The 19,433-nt window shown below is 37.1% G+C and overlaps 1 protein-coding gene and 2 long non-coding RNA genes across 3 annotated transcripts in view; 2 read left to right on the top strand and 1 right to left on the bottom strand.

Moving 5' to 3' along the window:
• LOC109104020 (actinin, alpha 4) overlaps positions 1-6,008 on the top strand; it is a 38,139-nt gene extending 32,131 nt beyond the window's left edge. Inside the window, exons 19-23 of the mRNA XM_042771595.1 lie at positions 951-1,031; positions 1,416-1,480; positions 2,001-2,007; positions 3,583-3,741; positions 3,834-6,008. Of these exons, the coding sequence (XP_042627529.1) occupies positions 951-1,031; positions 1,416-1,480; positions 2,001-2,007; positions 3,583-3,741; positions 3,834-3,992 (471 nt within the window). The 3' untranslated portion in view covers positions 3,993-6,008. The remainder of the gene's footprint in view (positions 1-950; positions 1,032-1,415; positions 1,481-2,000; positions 2,008-3,582; positions 3,742-3,833) is intronic.
• A 2,542-nt stretch (positions 6,009-8,550) lies between these two features.
• LOC122147864 lies at positions 8,551-9,722 on the top strand. Its single transcript, XR_006161867.1, has 3 exons — positions 8,551-8,877; positions 8,973-9,030; positions 9,105-9,722. It is a non-coding gene; the product is annotated as an uncharacterized LOC122147864 (long non-coding RNA).
• A 3,977-nt stretch (positions 9,723-13,699) lies between these two features.
• Positions 13,700-17,549, bottom strand: LOC122147863. Its single transcript, XR_006161866.1, has 3 exons — positions 17,344-17,549; positions 14,511-14,614; positions 13,700-13,963 (listed from the first exon to the last, which is right to left on the bottom strand). It is a non-coding gene; the product is annotated as an uncharacterized LOC122147863 (long non-coding RNA).
• Positions 17,550-19,433: the final 1,884 nt, after the last annotated feature.

Raw genomic sequence — 19,433 nt, 5'->3', positions numbered from 1 at the left:
AGGTTAGTGTTGTAGAGGAATAGATCACTCAAACATGGAAAAACTGTCATTTTTAACAAAAAAAGCATTGACATGTCAGGACTGGTTACAATATCCATAAAAACCAATGGTGCTTTGCATCACTGCTGATACATTGCTTCAAAATTGAGTATATGCAAGTATAGATGAGTATTGAGAGTTTAACATCCAATTAACAAAGAAAGTCATGCATTTTGGAATTACAAGATTGAGCTCATTTTTGAGTGAACTGTTCCTTTAAAAATCATAAGGTTTGTGTTTTTGTAACTGTGTTAGCAAAGAGATCTGAGCTGCAGGCCACTAAAAATACACAACATTGCAGAGGATTAAAGTGTCCATATAAAGAGAAATTTAGTCTGTGTTGCTTATGTGAAGGTGAATGGCTGTGTTTAATTTCAGGGTGATTGATGCATGATAAAAATGGACCTCAGTTTAAAATTTTGGTTAGACTTGTTTTAATATTTTCTCCACTTACTCTGGCACTAATGGGAGGGAAAACGTCTTAAATATACTGTGTGTCAAACACCTCTGACCTGAAATGTGCCACCTATAGCCAATATGTAAATATTGTCTAGTGGAGGTGAAGTAATGAAGGGGTTTTATGTTAAAGTGGAGAAATTTATTCACCATAAAAGAAGAAAAAACTGATATAGTGATTTCATAATGGCTCTCTAATATCATAAGCTGAACATTATGTCTGACATTCGTAAGAAATCAGGTCACTAACTGTCATAAGTATGTTTCATTATACTTGTTTAGCCATCAGCCCATGTGTCTGACATCCACAATGTTTTGTCTCCATCTTTTTTTTTTTTTTGTCATGCCACTGCCTCCATCCCACACATGCTGTTATGTCATTGTGTATTGGTATCATCAATCCTAATCTGCATGCTCTGATTGGTCCATCCACTTGCGTTATTGGGTTACCACAGGACCACAGTGGTGTCTTACAAGCTGAGGAGTTCAAGGCTTGTTTGATCAGTCTGGGTTACGACGTAGAAAACAACAAGCAGGTATGAGCACACCCAGAGAAGAAAGGGTTAAGATGGCTGTGTGTGTGTGTGTGTGCGCATGCTGCCTCACTCGTTCATTCCATCACTCACTAACTCCCTCACTCACCTGTTGTGCTGCTGCTTTAAAAGGTGCCCTCTGCAGGTCAGCTAAGGTTTTGCTTTCATGTGTTATGTTTCTCACTGCTTCCTTTTTCTTTCTTTTTTCTTTTCACTTGTCCTTGCTATAACCTCCCTCCTTCTCTTACGTCTCTTCTGTACAAACTCAATCTGATTCCTCTATCAAACTCTTCTGTTTGCATGCAACCTCTTAATCTCCCCAAATTCTCTGCTTTCCACATGCATCCTTCCTGTTTATTTTCTCATCCTTCCCTTTGCAAACTATAGAAGCGCACGGGGATAATGGACAGCGACGATTTCCGCGCACTGCTCATTTCCACTGGAACAGCTTGGTACTGCTACCTCCTTTCTCAATCTACAGCAACACAGTCTCTCCTGAACTCCTGCTTTTGCTTACTGTTAAAAAATAAGTTGTTTTGTTGGATATCATTGGTTATTTTTTCATATTTTGTATTTATATTTTAAGATCTGTAAAAAGAAAAAAAAATTACTGAATAGATTCTAATTATGCCTGTCACAATAACTTTTTGTTGTGCGATATATTGCCTCAGAAATAATTGCGATAAACATTATTGGCATTTTAAGACCATTTTATGCCACTGAATACATAATCATAATATAAAAGCATAATGCAACAAGGCCAACACACTTTCAAATGACAACAAACTTTTAATTCTTAAGAATATTTAGATCAGTGGTTCTCAACCACATTCCTGGTGGACCAACTACACTGCACATTTTGCACGTCTCCTTTGTCTGACACACCCATTTCAAGTCTGTGAGTCTCTACTAATGAGCAGGTGTGTTGGATTAAGGAGACATGCAAAATATGCAGTGATGGGGGTCCTCCAGGAATGTGGTTGAGAACCACGGATTTAGATTGTGGAAATTAAGTATCAAAATATTAGATACATTAACCTTGAATAAATAGTAAATAAACATTTCCTAACGAAAAAAAAAAGAAAAATTCACATAACTTTTTCCATTTACAGATTATTCCTGGACCTTCTTTTCTCTGTAAATTAAGGGTGCACTGTATTGATGAAAAACACACTCCCTACTTAGCAGTCAGATGTTTGTATGCACAAAGGCACCCCTCTGGAAGAGATCCCTAAACAAGGCCATATCTGCAGATGAAACTTTTTGTAGAAGCATTTTTTAAACTCAAACTAGCACCAACTACACCACGTTATGTACTAGAAAGTGGAATGCAAAAAACATGGTGACATTAATTTTTATGTAAATATAATGGCCAATGTATTGTCACCAAAAATTATTGAGGTCATGTACATATATTGATAATTGCAAGTCGATATATTGATAATTGCGACAGGCCTAATTCTAATATACCAGCGGTGGCCAACTTTGGTCCTGGAGAGCCACAGTCCTGCAGAGTGTCACTCCATCCCTAATCAAACATACCTCATCAAGGTCTAAGGGTTACTGGAAAGATACAGAAAGTGTTTTTATCAAGGTTGAAGCAAAGCTCTGCAGGACTGTGGCTGTCCAGGACCAGAGATGGCCACCCCGTAATAGACCATAGTCAAGCACCTTAGATGCAGTATTAATTTGGATCAAATGAAAATGGGGCTGAAGGATAGATGTAAAGTTAGCATTAGGGATGAGCATTCCAAGCAAAAATAATATTCGAAAATCGCTGGGTATTATTTGATTATTATTCGAAAACCGCACCCCTCCCCCACATGCACACACAAAAGACCCATAAACGGAGAGAGATGGAGAGAACTGGATTCACGCTTTCAATCTGTATGATAAACGATTTAATTCAGAAGATAGGCTACCTTAACTCAAGCTATATAATGATTGTAACGTGCTGAAAATCATTTGCCATCATCCTGTCAGTCATCTCTCCTTACTGTCTTTATGTAGTAAGTGAAATGTTATGTACTATAACAGGCTACCGCTAGCAAGCGGCTAACCCTTCAGTGGCTCCGTAGAACGTGTTATTTGTTTTCCGCGCCTTTCTGAATACGGATTCAGCCACACCTCTAATCCAGTCGGGGGTGTTTGTGGTCCACACAGAACTCTTACTTGATATCGTCCCAAGTTACTGTAACCGTTATATGCTATGCAAGTCTACAGTGTGCACGTGAGACAAAGTTTTCTGAAAACATGGGGAAATTTAAGACAGTAATCGCGCAACCTATTTGATATTCTCTAATTACATCAACCAACCGAATATTCGAAAATTGTGACCCATCCCTAGTTAGCATTCAGTGGGTTGTACTACTGTTCACTTTGGTATTTACCATTCAGGTGACCATTTAAGTCTTAAAATCAATGCATTGATCCATCTGTATGTCCAATTTCTTACAGCCTCGTTTTCATTTGCATTCAATATGGTTTCTTAACTTTGATTCTCATGACTGTCCTCATGGTTTATCTGGGTTAACCTCTAACCTCTGTTCTTCAGGGTGATGCCGAATTTGCTCGTATTATGGGCATTGTTGACCCCAACAACAGTGGAGCAGTGACCTTCCAGGCCTTCATCGATTTCATGTCAAGGGAAACAACCGACACAGACACCGCAGACCAAGTCATCGCCTCATTTAAGATCCTAGCTGGAGACAAGGTAAGAATATGCATGCCAGGATGTCTGTCTACATTGTTCAGAGTTCTTGTTGTATGGGACTTCAAACTATCCCCATCTATTCTCCTTTTCAGAACTACATCACAGCCGAGGAGTTGAGGCGTGAGCTTCCTCCTGACCAGGCAGAGTACTGCATTGCCCGAATGGCACCATACACAGGCCCCGACGCGGTGCCGGGTGCTCTTGACTACATGTCCTTCTCCACCGCCCTGTATGGGGAGAGCGACCTCTAAGGGCAAACTCCAGAGCAGTTCTCTCTCCTGCATCAGTGCTGATCTTCTCACAGACTAGATAGATGAGAGCCCTGGATGGAGCCGCATCTGTCTTTCTCTCAACCATCCAGTCCTTAAAGAGATCAGTGCTCCTGAGGAAGAGGAAGATATTTAAGAGTGTTGGAAATGGGACTTCATAGCACACCTGAGGGGGAGGGGGATAGATGTTTGGGGGAAGGGGGTTACCATGGCATTGTGGGAAGAGCAAATAACTGTTGATAAAGCTAGCCACGCATTGAGGGATAACCCTTTGATTCCGTGTTAAACATGTCAGTCTTGGAGAGCTTAAGGAAAGTTGTAGGATGGAAGGGAAGAGAGAAGTTTAATATTGCAGATTCAGTGTCAAGGGAAGAGGGTGCGTGGCTTTGGACTGAAGCCACAGCTCAGGTTCTTTAATCTTCTTCTGTTTCCTCTTAAAATGACATGCATACTATGAAAGAACTCAATGTTTTTCCAGCTTTTTAGTGAATTCTCACCAGCAGTTACCTGTAAAGACAGTTAGTGTTAAGCCGTTGGTCTCGTTAAATTAGAATCATATTATCAATTAACTCTATTAGGTTGTTATGGGATGGAACTAAAGAGAGCTTAAAGAATCAGCTTTGGCTGCAGTCTATGCCTAGACACTTAACCTGCACCCTCTACCCCGATGGGGAGAGCACAAGCTTTTCCAGTTAACATGCTATTTTCTTTGTTTTAATTTCGTTGTTTTCTTGCTAGAGTTGGTGGAGTGGGAGGTTTGGTTTGGCATTGAAATATGTTATTTGGCATATAGCAAGGCTGTATATCATAGGAAAATGGAGAGAATGACTCAAGAGTTTTGATAGGGAATTTGTGACATGCCCTCTTAACCCATTTTGCTGGATTGGTGGAACTCTTTGAAAATCTAACCTCAGCTTTTCCTCCCTTTTTTATTTCTCTCCTCTCCAGCAATTTTGAGTTAGCAGGATTCTATGCTGTACATACTTATGTATTTCCAGTACACAGAACTGTCGGACTACCCATGGCGGTCACACTGGGCTTCAAGTCATAAGCAAAGATTATAAAATGAGCATTTTCACCCCTGCGGAGTACTGTAGGCAGGTTTAGGTAGCTACAGGTCTGTTTTTTTAAGGGTTGAAGAATGAAGCTACAAAAATACCTAGTCGATTTATTGTGTTCCTTCCCCAATCAACCATACAGCGTTCTCTTATTGACTCCCTGACTAAAGTAGACATGTCCCTTAAGGATTTATTAACTGTAATTAATGTCCATCTGCCATCCATCTCTAATTGTTTCTCAGATATTACTGAATGTCAATGTGAGAGCTTCAGTGCTGATGTGAGCAGCATAGCCTTGTAGTGATCCTCCACTAGAGCCTATGACAACACAGCTGCTGAATCAACAGTGGAAAAGAGAATTTTATATAGTAAGAAATAAGTACAAATGTGCCTGGTAGTTGCAGGTTGCTCTCTCTCCCACTCATTTTGTCCTTTCCTTTTGTTGTACACTCGTTTTTCTCTTTATGTAGGGAGGGGCAGGGACCCAATGTACAGCTCTGGAGGTTGAGGGGAAGGAGTGGGAGAGCTGAAGTCTTAATGAACATTCCATTATGTCTTAATTAACATTAAATTACTGTTTAACAAATCTATGCAATCGTGTGTCCAATACCAACATGCTCTGTAATGAACGGCGGGGGTGATTTGCAATCAGAAGTGTTGAATTCAAGTGAGAACAAATTAAGGGTAGAGGGAGGGAAAAGGGTTGGGCAGATGGGCCTCAGAAGATTTGAAGACTTGGACCAAAAACCTGCTCTTACATCTGCAAAGTTGAATAAAAGCATTTGGAATTCTGATTTTTTTTTTTTCTTCTTTTGTACTCTTTAATATCAAACGTTACCTGCTGTACTGGAAATTTGCAAAAACTGCTTTCTGTCTCACAATGAAAAGTGAATTTCACATGCACACATAAAGTTTCCTTATAAAATATTACCACTTTGAATTATTTGTCTGTGTCCCTGCTTGCTGAGGTTTTCAACCAGTCATTTGACTTTGTCTCGCTGGAGCTTAAATGAATGAGTTAATGACGTTCTGTCTTCAATACAAGTTCTGTCAACAACATTGGTGTAAAAAATGATTAGCAATTTGTCTTTTAGACCATGATCCATCCTGTGACAGACAAATTTACTCTATTACTGTTTTAGTGTTAATGTTTTTCCTCAAAATAACTTTTTCCCCCCATGGTAATCTGCATTAGCCTATGCCTCACACATTGGATGGTGCTCAATTTGTGGGCTGCTGAAACATTATTTTAAGAAATCTCAAAATAGCCAGATACTATATGTGCTATTAAATTGCTATGTGCTGTTATACTTGTATAAACACGTTTAAAAACAGCAGCTCTATTAAACAGTTTAGACAGGTGAAGACTGACAACAACCAATAGTTAACTTACCATTCTCCTAGCCGTCCTGAGGAGATTACAAGACAGGTTGTTTTAAATGTGTTTAAGGATATATTATTGAATTTTAGTCGAAATGGGTAGTTTTTATCGCCGGTCTGTTGATTGTCGTCGTCGTCGAAAAACTCGTAGGGTGAAGAGCGAACGGTTAGGCTGCTATGACAACCTGAGTAAGCGCGGGCTTTTTTTCTGCAGTCTTCAACCTCTGAATCCTGGCAGCTAGGGCTGGGAGTCGATTCCAAAAAGAATCGAATCCGAGGCGTTGGGAATCGAGAGTCGATTCCAAAGCTGGGAATCGATTCCATCAAGGGGAATCGTCTCCTCATTTAGAGCCTTTTTCAGTCCAACAAAAGGCAGCACACACATTTAAATTCACGAAAATAAATTGAAAGAAAACGAGTCGGTAGCTTACTGATCATTTGAATTTTAGGATGCAGCCTACCTAACCGTTTGAGAAGCACCATTCACCTCCCTCATGCTCACGAGAGGTGTGAGATTATTATTTAAATTTTTATTACCATTCGCCTCCCTCGTGCTCGCTTAAAGTTATTAGAAGTCTGATTAGTTTCCTGATTCGGATAGCTAGTTTTAATGAACCAGAAAAAAAATATTCAGAGGTCACGGTGGAACTGCTTGACCACAATTTTGAGCGCTGCACGACAGAATAGATCATGACGTCATCTAGGGTCTTAATCTTATTTCCATCTAAAATACTTTTAAAACATTTCTATCAGCCAATAATAATTATAAAAGAAAACGTCACGAGCATAGATGAGTGGCCGAGAGCGCATCTGATTGACAGATAAACCACGAGCTCTATCAGTTATTAATGTTCTGATTATTTTGTTTCAGTGTGCAGTTTGTTAATAGTGTGCAAAGCATACAGTTAAAGTAAACTTCATCATTCAGCTGAACTGTGCAAATTGTTTAATTCATGATGCGATAAAGCATGTCCCTGAGCTGTGGGCTATGATCATTTCAAATTTTCGGAAAAATTCAGATTCACAGTTAAATGTATACATTTGCTAATTGCTACAGAAAATTAACTAAAGGTGTAATGAAAAACTTTTTATATTAGTATATTAGTAACTCTAACACAGGCCTATTAGTAACTAAAATATTAGTAACTAAAAAGTCACAAAGATTTAATATTTAACATAACCCTAGTGAAGGAAAAAGGGTTTTGTGAATTTCTTTGTATTATAGTATTGCAATGTGTCAAAACATGCACCTGTTAACCTGCAAAAAAAGAAAAGCCACCTGCACTTGTGAAATGTCTGAGCACATAAATCTGAATAGATTAAAGAGTATTTGTCTAAAAGCGATACAGGAATACATATATAGATATATATATATATATATATACATATATAGATATATATATATATAAAATCACCCCATTTTTAAAACGTCTATATGATAAAGACAAAAAATATTGGCATTAAATTCTAAATATGCACACCTGTCAGCAAAATGGCACCACATCTCTCAACCACCTGAGGCCACTCAGATGGCGGTGTTCATGTCTGCTGTTGCACATTGAAATTGGACTGTAAGTGTTTAAGGAAACGCGTAACCTAGAGTCCAAAAATTAGGAGTTACTTTAGTACCTTACCTCTGTCATTGAAATATTCAAATTTATTTTATATTCTTACAGTTGAGACCTAAATCCGCTGTTAATATATATAAATATGTTAAAAAAAATTGGTCTTTCCAACAGCTGTAGAACTTAAAAACATGCAGTGCATGCTGACATACACAGAAAATAATTAATAGGGGAAATAATAGACATTAATGTACTTGATTAATGACAAAAATGAGAAGAAACATTGATTAAATTCTAAATCTGATGGGTCATGACTTGCCCTTTACAGCATGTTATGCTAATGATTGTGTGTTGCTGTGTATAGAACATGTGGGCATGTGCACACTCATCAGAGATGGAAATGTTTCCACAAACGTCTGAGCATGTGCAAGTCATTTTGCAAGCTCTCTCTTGGGCTTATTTAAAGGACACACTGCTCTATTCTTTTCATGAATTCAGTAAACACATATGTTTGGGATATTCATGGGTAATGGAGCCTCTGCTATTATAAATCTAAACTACATCTCTCATGTAGCTTTGAATTTGGACATCAGAACTCCTTTATATACAATAGAAAAGATATATAGCTGTTTAATACTTGTTATAATCTGGCACAGAAAAATTGTTACTGTTGTAATTGGAAGACTTATGCTCTGATGTGTTCTTATCCCAGCGTTGGCCAATTCATACTGAGAGCAAACTGCCATCTGACCAGAGTTTTAGTTTTTCTTCTACTGGGACATGTTTCCTCTCTGGGTTTAGAGCGAGGCATTCGGTGGCGCTCCACTCCTGATCCTGACCAGCGCTCTGTTCTGACCGCTGCAGGTGAGTTCAGTGCGTATTACTTTAAACTTATGCCATTAATGAAAACTTACAATTTTATAATTTTAAATCCAGAAGTCACAGTGCCTCCATTCTAGGTGACAATCCTGCTGAACTCTGACCCGAGTGGAAACCGCTGTGACAGACGACCCGCTGGTGAGAGTGAAAGATGATCAAGGCTTCATTTGAGTGTTTTAAATACTGAATTTGTTCTGTTTCTTACTCTGCAGACTCTTTGAAGACCTGTGAACACGAGAGGATGTCTGTGCTCGCTGAAGTGGCCATTCAGGGATCAGAAGAGCGTTTTGTCCCAGAATGCAGTGCAGATGGGCGGTACAGAGCCGTTCAGGACACTGCTGGTGCGTGAGAGTGGACTCAGGACGGCCTGTGCCGGGCACTTCAGCCATATAGAGAGATTGTGTTTGTGTGTTAGTGAGTGTTGAAAACTGAAAACATGATTCTGTACTGTGTGGAGGAACCAATTGCCTGACTGCAGCCCTCAGGAAACACACGCTCATCATCAACAACAACTGCTACACCCAAACCCCTCTCTCAGGTCAGATCTCAGACTGGACATGATAAGTTGCACCCAGAATGGGAAGAATGTCAAAATGTTGGGACAACATGCCTTTACTCTTCTAAACCCAAACCAAGTTGTTCATACCGGTGTTGTGTCGTATAGGACATACTTGTGTTTCTGGAATAAAAAAGGTGATTTAAAGGTAATATCTTAAACTCAAAAAAGTTTAAGTCTGAAGTTTAAGTTAGCAAAAAAGTCTGAATTGTAAGATACTAACCCAGCATTGAGAGGGAAAAAAAAGTCTGAATTGAGAAACTCAGAACTGAGAGGAAAAGAAGTCTAAGTTTTAAGACATAAACTACCCAGCATTGATTGGTGTATTGAATTTTTTTTTGATTTTTTCTCAGAATTGTGAGTTTATGGCTCAATAATGTCAATAATGCAGCACTAACTTGTCTGTAAAACATATGTCTTTTTATCATAAGTACATTTAAAGGCACAATATGTAAAAAAAAAAATTATTAAAATGTCCAAAAACCACTAGAACAGTGTTACATATTTTGCTGACTCGTGTACTTACATGATCCCAAATTTTTAGAAGAATGTTTTATTCCAGAGAAATAAACAATTTTAACTAGTGACACGGACCGTTTCCATAGTGTCATTGTGTCACATGCCAATGACGTCATACAACCTCGATTTCCGGAAGGAGCGGAAGCGGTTGACTGTGGCATAATAAATGCTCTGCTGATTTCGAGCCGTGTGTCACGCTCGTTCTGCGGCCTTGTTTCGCTTCGACGACCTCAGCCTCACCCTGCTTCATTCTGCTACGTTAATAAATCATTAGCTCATCCATGAACATGATTTCTGCCCATCTGAGTCCCATCTGATTGCTTCGGCTGTGGGGATAAAGACCACAACTCCCATGATTCCACACTCAGTCACGGCGTCATCAAACTACGCCTTTGTTTTAAATACGCGCCCTCCAGCGGCGAAAAATTACATATTGTGCCTTTAAAGGATCTTTTATAGAGTTGTATATACAAGTTGTAATTTTGATTTTATACAATATTTGTATTAATTGTATTATTGAATGTTGAATCTGTATGTCATGTGAATATGATATGACGATGAATTTAAATGCAACCAACAGGTCCGATCTTAGCCTATTTGATTCACTAAAATATATATGGCAGATTTCATTTGGGATATCTGTCTGTGTTTGTGTAGGTTGTGCCAGTGTACAAAAGGCAGACTTTCTGAAGAGTTTAATGCAAGAATTTCAGCAGGAAGTTAAAAATGAGGCTCCATCTTCTGCTTCCGGGTTAGAGACACACACATGGATTATAGACATTTGACATCTTGACAGAGGATATTGAGTCAAGATGAATCAGAGTAAACGGTCACTCTGTGACTCTTTCATAACATCGATCTGTTTCCAGATGACATTTCAACAATTATTCATGAGTGAAGCAACAGCACGGATCAAAGTTGAATCACTTGAATTTAGTTTCGATTTTGCATTTTTAACCAACACACTGATATTGTGACTTTGTTTCAGTGTGGATGAATTCAATTTCAGTGTTGATTTATATGCATTTTGTTAACTTTATTATAGCCATTTATATTCAGTTTCTGACTCAACCAGTGAATTAAAGCATTATTTGTATGAAAACATCATTTTTTTCAATTCATTCTGGCAGCTGAAATGATACACTTCACATTTAAAATGGTATTTTTATTGTTAATTGAAACTATTAAAAACATATTTATTAATTAAAATAAATCTGGAATAAAATGAAATACAAATATTAGATGAAAAACTAAAACTTAAAAGCCGTAAATGAAAATGTTTCCTCGGCAGCTAATTGAAGTAAAACAAGTTTAAATTGTAGGAATATAATATAACTGAAATAAATATGTGAATAAAGCTAAATAGAAATATTTATGAAGGCCCGTTTCTGCCACTGAATAGAATTTTTTTTAAAAAAGGCTTTTGCGACTTTGTATCTTGTAATTCCGACTTTTTTTTCTCAGAATTGTGAGATATAAACTCGCAATTGCAAGTTAAAGTCCAATTTTGGGGAGGAAAAAGACTGATATGTTCTCAGAATTACAAAAGTTTATATCTCTACAATATAATCTACAATTATGACTTTAACACACAATTGTGAGTTTGTATCACACAATTATGAGAAAAAAAATCAGAATTGTGAGATAAAAGTCACAATTACCTTTTTATTTTTTATGTAGTGGTGGAAACGGGCTTCCATAAATATTTTCAAAATAATAGTAATAAAAATTTTTTGGTGAAAAAATAAAAAATTTTAAAATTAAAATCTTGCCTTGGCAACTACATGAAATAAAACCAGTTTAAATGACTAAAACTGAAATAAATATGTAAAGCAGCATGAGGACCATCTTTAAGGACTGTCGGGTCTGAAGAAACACAAAACCCAAGACAAAGACCTTCATTTTGCTTTTTTGGTGAAAAAATAAAAAATTCAAAATGTATATAATAAAAAAAAAATAACAGTGCTTTAAAAGTGCATTGAGAAGACACAAAAAGCTGATTAATTATGCATGCATTCATGTGATCTTTGTAATCTTTCTAATGATTTCAAACGCATTTCTACATTCTCATTACAGTGGCAGATCTGGAAAGTATGTTGATCTAGAACGTCCATCATGAGTTGAGTTTTGTGTCGTTTATGATGTTGTTCTTGTCTCCTCAGCTCTCCAGACTCTTTCTCGTCTGTTCAGACTCTCACTCAGTGCTTTACGTGGCTGGACGCAGACGCCGATGGGCTTCTGAGCGAGCGGGAAATGCATCCATTGTGTCTCCTGCTCTGCAGAACTCTGCGTCCTCTTCTGCGACCGGAGCGCAGACTGTTGCCTAAGTGCTCAAGAACTCACTTCCTGTCTTGGCATTTAAGGCCGGACTCCATAAATATTGTGCAGGATGAAGTATCTTTGGAAATGATTTCAGACTTCAGTCTGACCTTCATCTGTCCACAGCTCTTTTGAGTCTCAGACTGCAGCGTTCAATCACTTCACTCTGGGTTTCTGAATCTGTTTCAGCTCTCGCCCGCGCTCTGACCTTTTCACTTATGCAAGTCCAAACACTTTGCCTTTCAAATAAAGGACTTGTTATTGGTTCTGTAAAAATAACCACGGTTAAGCCTTTCTGAGTTTCACGAGTGTGTGTGACTGTATTTGAGTGGCTGAGAGAGTGAGTTTGGACAGTACAATAATCAATAATCATTTTTGTATTTAAATCTGAAACTAGAAAGTTTTAGGACTAAGAATTCTAAGAAATACAAAAAAAAAAATACTAAAAAATTATGAAATTCATCTACATGTTTTTAATTAGCAATGCTGAGAATATAATGTTGAGTTAAATTAGAAAATTTCCATTGGTGGTCTCAGATTTTTGAATATATATCATATTTTTAGGAATATATATATATATCTTTTTTTTTTTTATAAAAGCAAAATGAAGGTCTTTGTCTTGGGTTTTGTGTTTCTTCAGACCCGACAGTGCTTAAAGATGGTCCTCAAATCAACAATAAGTCCTTGATTATGAGTGAGTATGAATGGAAGATTCATAATACTGTGGTCCAAGCATCCTTGAATGGCGTAAAGAAGGTTTATTATACTGCTGTGACAGATTACACTCTATTTGCTCCGGTGTGTTTGTTCAACTCATTTTATATAGTATGTGTCTAAATATTGGGTTATGTTTGCTATTCCATGTTCAAACTTTTGTTTAGTTTTGTATTGTACTCTACCTAAATACTATCAGTTAATATAATAACACACATGACTGAATGTGTTTCTCCGTATCTTAGACAAGGTTTGACCAGCAACATCAAAGAACACCCCTAGGTGGCAGTGCAACTCTAGTCCAGCTCTGAGTGACTCTGCATTGAGTGACTGACTGACTTTGACTGTTGACTATCAGTTTGCTCCATGCATGATACAATTTTGAAGGTGGCTTTTCTTGAGATGTTTGGTAGCAAATAAGCGAGATATTAGTTTTATGTCAAAGTACAACTAAGGGCACGGAAATTACATCAATGCATTTCCTCTTTATCTCTGGCTAAAACAGACTGGCATGTAACAATCCGTCTTTAATATAGTATCTCAAAAGTGTTAAGAACAGAAAAGACTAAGACTCTAGAATATTCATTGTTTCAGTACAGCTTCAAATAAATGTAAGAAAGGTTTGCATATAAATCGCCATTGATTTATTAAGACTGATTGGAAAAACACTGGTTGGACAAAATGTTGTTTTTACCACAATTCGATTAAAATACAGCTTCCAACCTTCTTAGAATAAATTTGTACAACTTTTGATGTTTATCAGGGCAGATGTTGAAGTTCAGATGAAGTGCAGATGTTGAAGTTTAATGATTGTTACAACATTTTTTCACATTTTAGCACTGGTGTCTGTGATTAAAGCAGTTGCAGCTCTTTCATGGACGTTGGCTTTGTGATGTTCTCTGCGGTGGGTTTTTGTGGAAACAGGGTCTTCGAGGTGAATAGTGAGGTTTGCTGTCAGTAGTTCTGTGGACACAAGTTTTGTGTATGCAGTCATAATTGTAAAAACTGCTGTTTTTAAAACATCAAAATACTGGGCTCCTAAGGTTACAGACACTGCTTCTATATGGGCTCCCATGATTTGCCATTTTTGGAAATATTACAAGTCACCCATTTCACAGATTACTACAAAACACTGCTGAACACAATTTATACAAACTAGAGAATATGGACAACAAAAAGATAAATAAAAGATTATACATACAGCCAAAGCTGAAGAGATTTATTTCCTTAAAAAGCAGAGCAAACAGAATACATACTGTATATTGTAGTGACCTACATATTGTCTGGTACTATCAGTTGAAAGATCACTTTTAAAACATTCAAGGCAGCAAATATTGAAACTATAAGTATATCACTGCCACCTGGATTATAAACAGATTTCCTGATCACGTTCATTCATTTCCTGTTTGCATTTAAGCCAGTTTTGGTGTTCGAGAATCTTCAGTTTCTGCAGTAAACACAGGAGCACATGATTCATGATGATTTGTGTTTCTGTATGTTAAACACTCACATCACTGCATCAATGTCGCAGGCACCGGGTTTGCTCTGATCTGGAAACCGATCGCAGAATGCTCCATGGGATTTTCTCTCAGTGGGATTTGGGAAAGGCAAATGCTGGAACAAAGGCAAGATTCACTATTTAAATGCTCCGCTGTCCAGAGTGACTCACAGTGTGTTCCTCTGTGTACATTACATGCAAAGCTAAACATTTCATGTAAGTCAGCATTATATTTAGTAAGCTGCAATGACACAAAGTCATAAAGGGAGCAGAAAGAGTAAAAATGAACGCAGCACGATCTAATCTCATCATCATTATCATTATTGTTATTGCTAGCCTGAAGAGCATCATGAAAGAATATGTCAGATTTAGGCAGCATTATTGCTCTCAATAATGTTGTGTAATATTCAGTTCCTGTAAAAAAAAAAAAACTCTTCCAGTTCCTCTGTATTCTCGAGATACTTAAAAACATCAAGTGTGCTTAGTAACTTCATGGTTTTTTGACAGTATAGCTCTTTGCCAGAATAAGTTTCAGGAGAATAGTACAAATATTCTGTCAGCTCACTGTTAGGCATGATTATTATGAATCTTCATGAGATGGTTTGTGTCTTTACTTCTTTGTATATCAGTGATATAGGGCTCAGATTAAACCAGTAGATTCGGTTCAATTTAACTGTAATGTGTTCATGTTAAAAGTATGAACAGAGTTGAATAATCTGTATTTCTACGGATCTGAAGAATCATCAGTACTCTCTTTTCCGTCTACTTTATTTTGCAAAATCCATCTCTCTGTGTCTCTCTATCACCCCTACTTTATCAGATTCATCCTGTAGGTGTGCAGCGGGGAGAAATTGAACATTAATAAATCATAAATCGACTTCTTATTCAGCCTCCCTGTTAAGATCAAGATAATAAGCGTGTTGAAGGACTAAATTTAATAAAGTGTGTGATAGAGTGATTTGCAGCACCGTTCCTGTTGGAAAAACCAGGTCAGGTTGGTTTTTAGAGTCAGTAACAACCAATAACTTTTATGTTTCTGCCCACATTTATAATAGGAAATGTATTGGTTTTGATAGAAACTGTAATGGTCCCTGTGGGTCTCTACTGGTAAATGGTTTGCCTGAATTGGTGCCATGTTAAAACCACTAAATTCTAATGGAATTTGGCCCAAAACACACTACTGGACAGTGTTGCCAGGTCTGTAGCAAAACCAGCCTAAACACCAATCAAAAATATCCCAAAACAAGCCCAGTGACCTTATCCAAAATCAGAACTCAACATATGCCACTCTCATACCTGAAATACATATTTTACAGTCATTCTCATGCTTTAGAAAACCATTGAAACTTGAAAATGACTCATAGTTATCAAAAAAATAAAAGCGAGAGAGAGAGAGAGAGAGACAAACCACAGAAAGAAAAAAAAATCAACCCATGGCAACGGTTTACAAGTAGCACAATTCCACACAAACTTGAAACCATTGCTAAACCATTAGATATTGGTTTTAATGGCTAACAGTTGATGGTTTGTAATTGTATTTTTTTAGTGGAAACCTTTTTTTTTTTCAACAGGATGGATTTGCCAAATCAGTTAAAACATTTGTATGGTATAGTAGCATGCAAAAAAGCAATGTAAAGTTGTTCAACCATGTTGTGACCCTGGACCACAAAACCAGACTTAAGTGTCAGTTTTTCAAAATTGATATTTATACATCATCTGAAAACTGAATAAATAATCTCTCCATTGATGTATGGTTTGTTAGGATAGAACAATATTTGGCTGAGATGCAACTATTTGAAAATCTGGAATCTGAGGGTGCAAAAAAAATCAAAATACTGAGAAAATCACCTTCAAAGTCGTCAAAATGAAGTTCTTAGCAATGCATTTTACTAATCAAAAATTAAGTTTTGATATAAATTTACAAAATATCTTCATGCAACATGATCTTTATTTAATATCCTAATGATTTTTGCCATAAAAGAAAAATGGATAATTTTGACCCATACAATGTATTTTTGGCTATTGCTACAAACATACCCCAGCGACTTAAGACTGCTTTTGTGCTCCAGGGTCACATATTTTTAACTCAAGAGCGGGCGCCGTCATTTGTAACTTGGATGTTGTGTGAGACGTCCGGCGTCATTAGCTTCCAGTTATTTTACCTGTAGAAAAACAGTCCAATATGATGCTTGATATTTCAGACTGTTATTTGTTATCATAATATTTTAATGTATTATTATAATTATAAACGCTGGTTTGTAGCTCAAATAGATTTACACTGCACATCTTCTAGTTCACTAGCAGCTAATGAATTGGAATTCTTGCACCTTCAGATAAAACTGCTTACGTCCGCGTTTCCAAAATTTAAAAAAAAAATCCTCATCCTTTTGTTCTGACTTCTTTTGGACCTTTTTAAGCCCTCCAAATGTGCTCCATATTTAAACCCTTTTCTCGCAATGGCAGTTTGAACAGCGTTTGACTTTCTTTAGTACAGACAAGTGTGTTTTTTCACCGTGTTCTCTGTTCAAACGAAGGAAAATGAAGTGGACACACAAAGGCCGGTGATGTTGAATAGAAGGGATTAGACGAGAGTCGTAGCACTTCCACCGCTCAGTAATGGATGTGTTGACACGTGTCGGAGCTCGTCCTCAATTACGGCCTCTTTATGAGACCTCACGCCGTGTTGTGAGAGGACTTTAGTAGTCCTTTAAAATCCAAAGTCAATTATGAATGAAAAGAATGAGGTACAATGGATGAGAGAGACATAAAGTCGTGGCAGCATTGAGAGATCTTACTCCATAAACCCGCTCAAATATAGAAACGCGCACACATGCACACCTCATACCTATTGTCTGGCTAAATCTATCATCTTTTGTCGCAGCCTTCATGCTTCATGCTGAAATTGGCTGTCTGTATTCCGGTCCTGGACTCGGAGCTCCTAATGGAATAAATTGGTTCCAAGATGTTCAATTTAACTGTGACCCAACACCTCGGAAAGATGATTCATCTGATATGCAAACCAGAGCATGACCAGCAGGCAAGAAACGGCAAATGAACTGCACTCTCTCTCTCTCTCTCACACACACACACACACACACACACACACACACACACACACACACACGCAGACAAGAAGGTTCAGTGTGTAAACGAGGTCAGCTACATGATTTTATTAATTTGCTGATTGGTCTCGAATGTGAGCATCTTCAACGCATAGAAACAATGATACTACTGATAGTTCAGACCTGCTGTAACCTTGGTTTAACTGATCTCATACTTACTATATAACCTCAGCCAGTGGTTGTGAGATGAATGCTGCAATAAATTCAGCATTTTCTCTCTTTCAGTTCAAATTGGCTGACAGGTTAAGGCAAGAGAAGAAAACAAAATTACCTCAATATTATGAAATATTATTAAAATTTAAAAGCACTATTTACTGTATGAATTTATGGTAAATTGTAATTTATTCCTGTGATTTAAAGCTGAATTTTCAGCATCATTCTTCAGTGTCACATGATCTTCAGAAATCATTCTAATATGCTGATTTACTGCTCAAGAAACATTTCTGATTATTATCAATGTTGAAAACAGTTGTGCTGCTTCATATGTTTGTGGAAACAAATTTTCAGGATTCCTTAATGAAAAGAAAGTTCAAAAGAACAGCATTAATTTAAAATAGAATTCTTTTTGTAACACTTTGTTTACTGTCACTTTTGATCAATTTATTGTTTTGGTTAAGGTGTTTTTATTGTTGTATTGATTTATTTTTTTTAAATCCTATATATATATATTTTTTTTTTAATAAATCAATTATCTCATTAATTTAGAAAATATAATGCGAATCAGTACTGTAATCACTGCCATCCATAAAGACACAAAACATTAATGTCTGTCAAAGTACTTGCATTTGTACATACCTCCAGACACACAATCGTCAGCTATCGGTAGTCATTCTGACTCAAACATATAATTTCAAATACTATACTTGTGCTGTCTTGTTTCACTGAACCCATCAGAGATTGATAAATTCAAAAAAATGAACGTTATGCTTTCTCTTTTCTGTTCTCTCAATCTAATCACACACGCATGATCTGAGCAGATGACTTATGAGAGAGGTTTTCTCCTGATGTGAGGAATCAGAAGCACATTACTAAAGACAGAAACACAGCTGGGTCCAGATCATCAGCTCTACCCGTCCTCCAGCTGGACCGCAGGAGGAAATAAGACACAAAAGGTCAAAGAAATTTGAGTCTTTCTGTCGTCCTTCCTTTCTCTCTGTCTGTCTGTTTGACATTTGCTTCTCAGTTCAATCGTTCCTCGTGAGCGTCCTGTCATTCCAGTGAGGGTTTAAACTGGATTCCTCTGATTATTTGAATGTGGGTTTGCCATTTTATTTCTCCGTCTGTCTGCTGTGCTTTGCCTCCCAGTTCATTAACTGTTCATTTACACACTCCTCTTTCCTTCCGTCCGCTTCTCCCCAGTCTGCCAATGATTGTTTATCTTCTCTGATTCAGTTTTTAATTAAAATACTCCTCTGCTGAAGCTGTGGAGAGATACGGGCCTGCTAAACCCTCAGGAAAGATGAGCTTGGACTTGCTCTGCTTATCAATCAATCTGCATTATATTGCTTTTTATTATTAGTTCATTCAAATAAAATGCAAATTTGTGTGGTTTATAATCGTGTTGGCGGGCAAGTCTCACATAGCCAAACTTTTGAAAATAACCATAAGAGTTCAGCTTGTTCTGAAAAACACAATTTTTTTTGTGATATATATTGGTGTGAAACTATTTTATATAGCAGGTTTTGCTGAACTTAGTGGTTGTGAAATGATAAAAAGCTAATAATTAATTAAATCATGAAAATGTAAATGTAATTTTTTTTTTTTTGAGGGAATCATAATACATTTCTTCTGGATTCAATGATGAGTATTTTTT

Source organism: Cyprinus carpio, chromosome A15, assembly GCF_018340385.1.
Source record: "Cyprinus carpio isolate SPL01 chromosome A15, ASM1834038v1, whole genome shotgun sequence".
Taxonomy (NCBI): domain Eukaryota; kingdom Metazoa; phylum Chordata; class Actinopteri; order Cypriniformes; family Cyprinidae; genus Cyprinus; species Cyprinus carpio.
The sequence above is the reverse complement of the archived record's forward strand: the minus strand, read 5'-3'. Positions and strand labels throughout refer to the sequence as shown.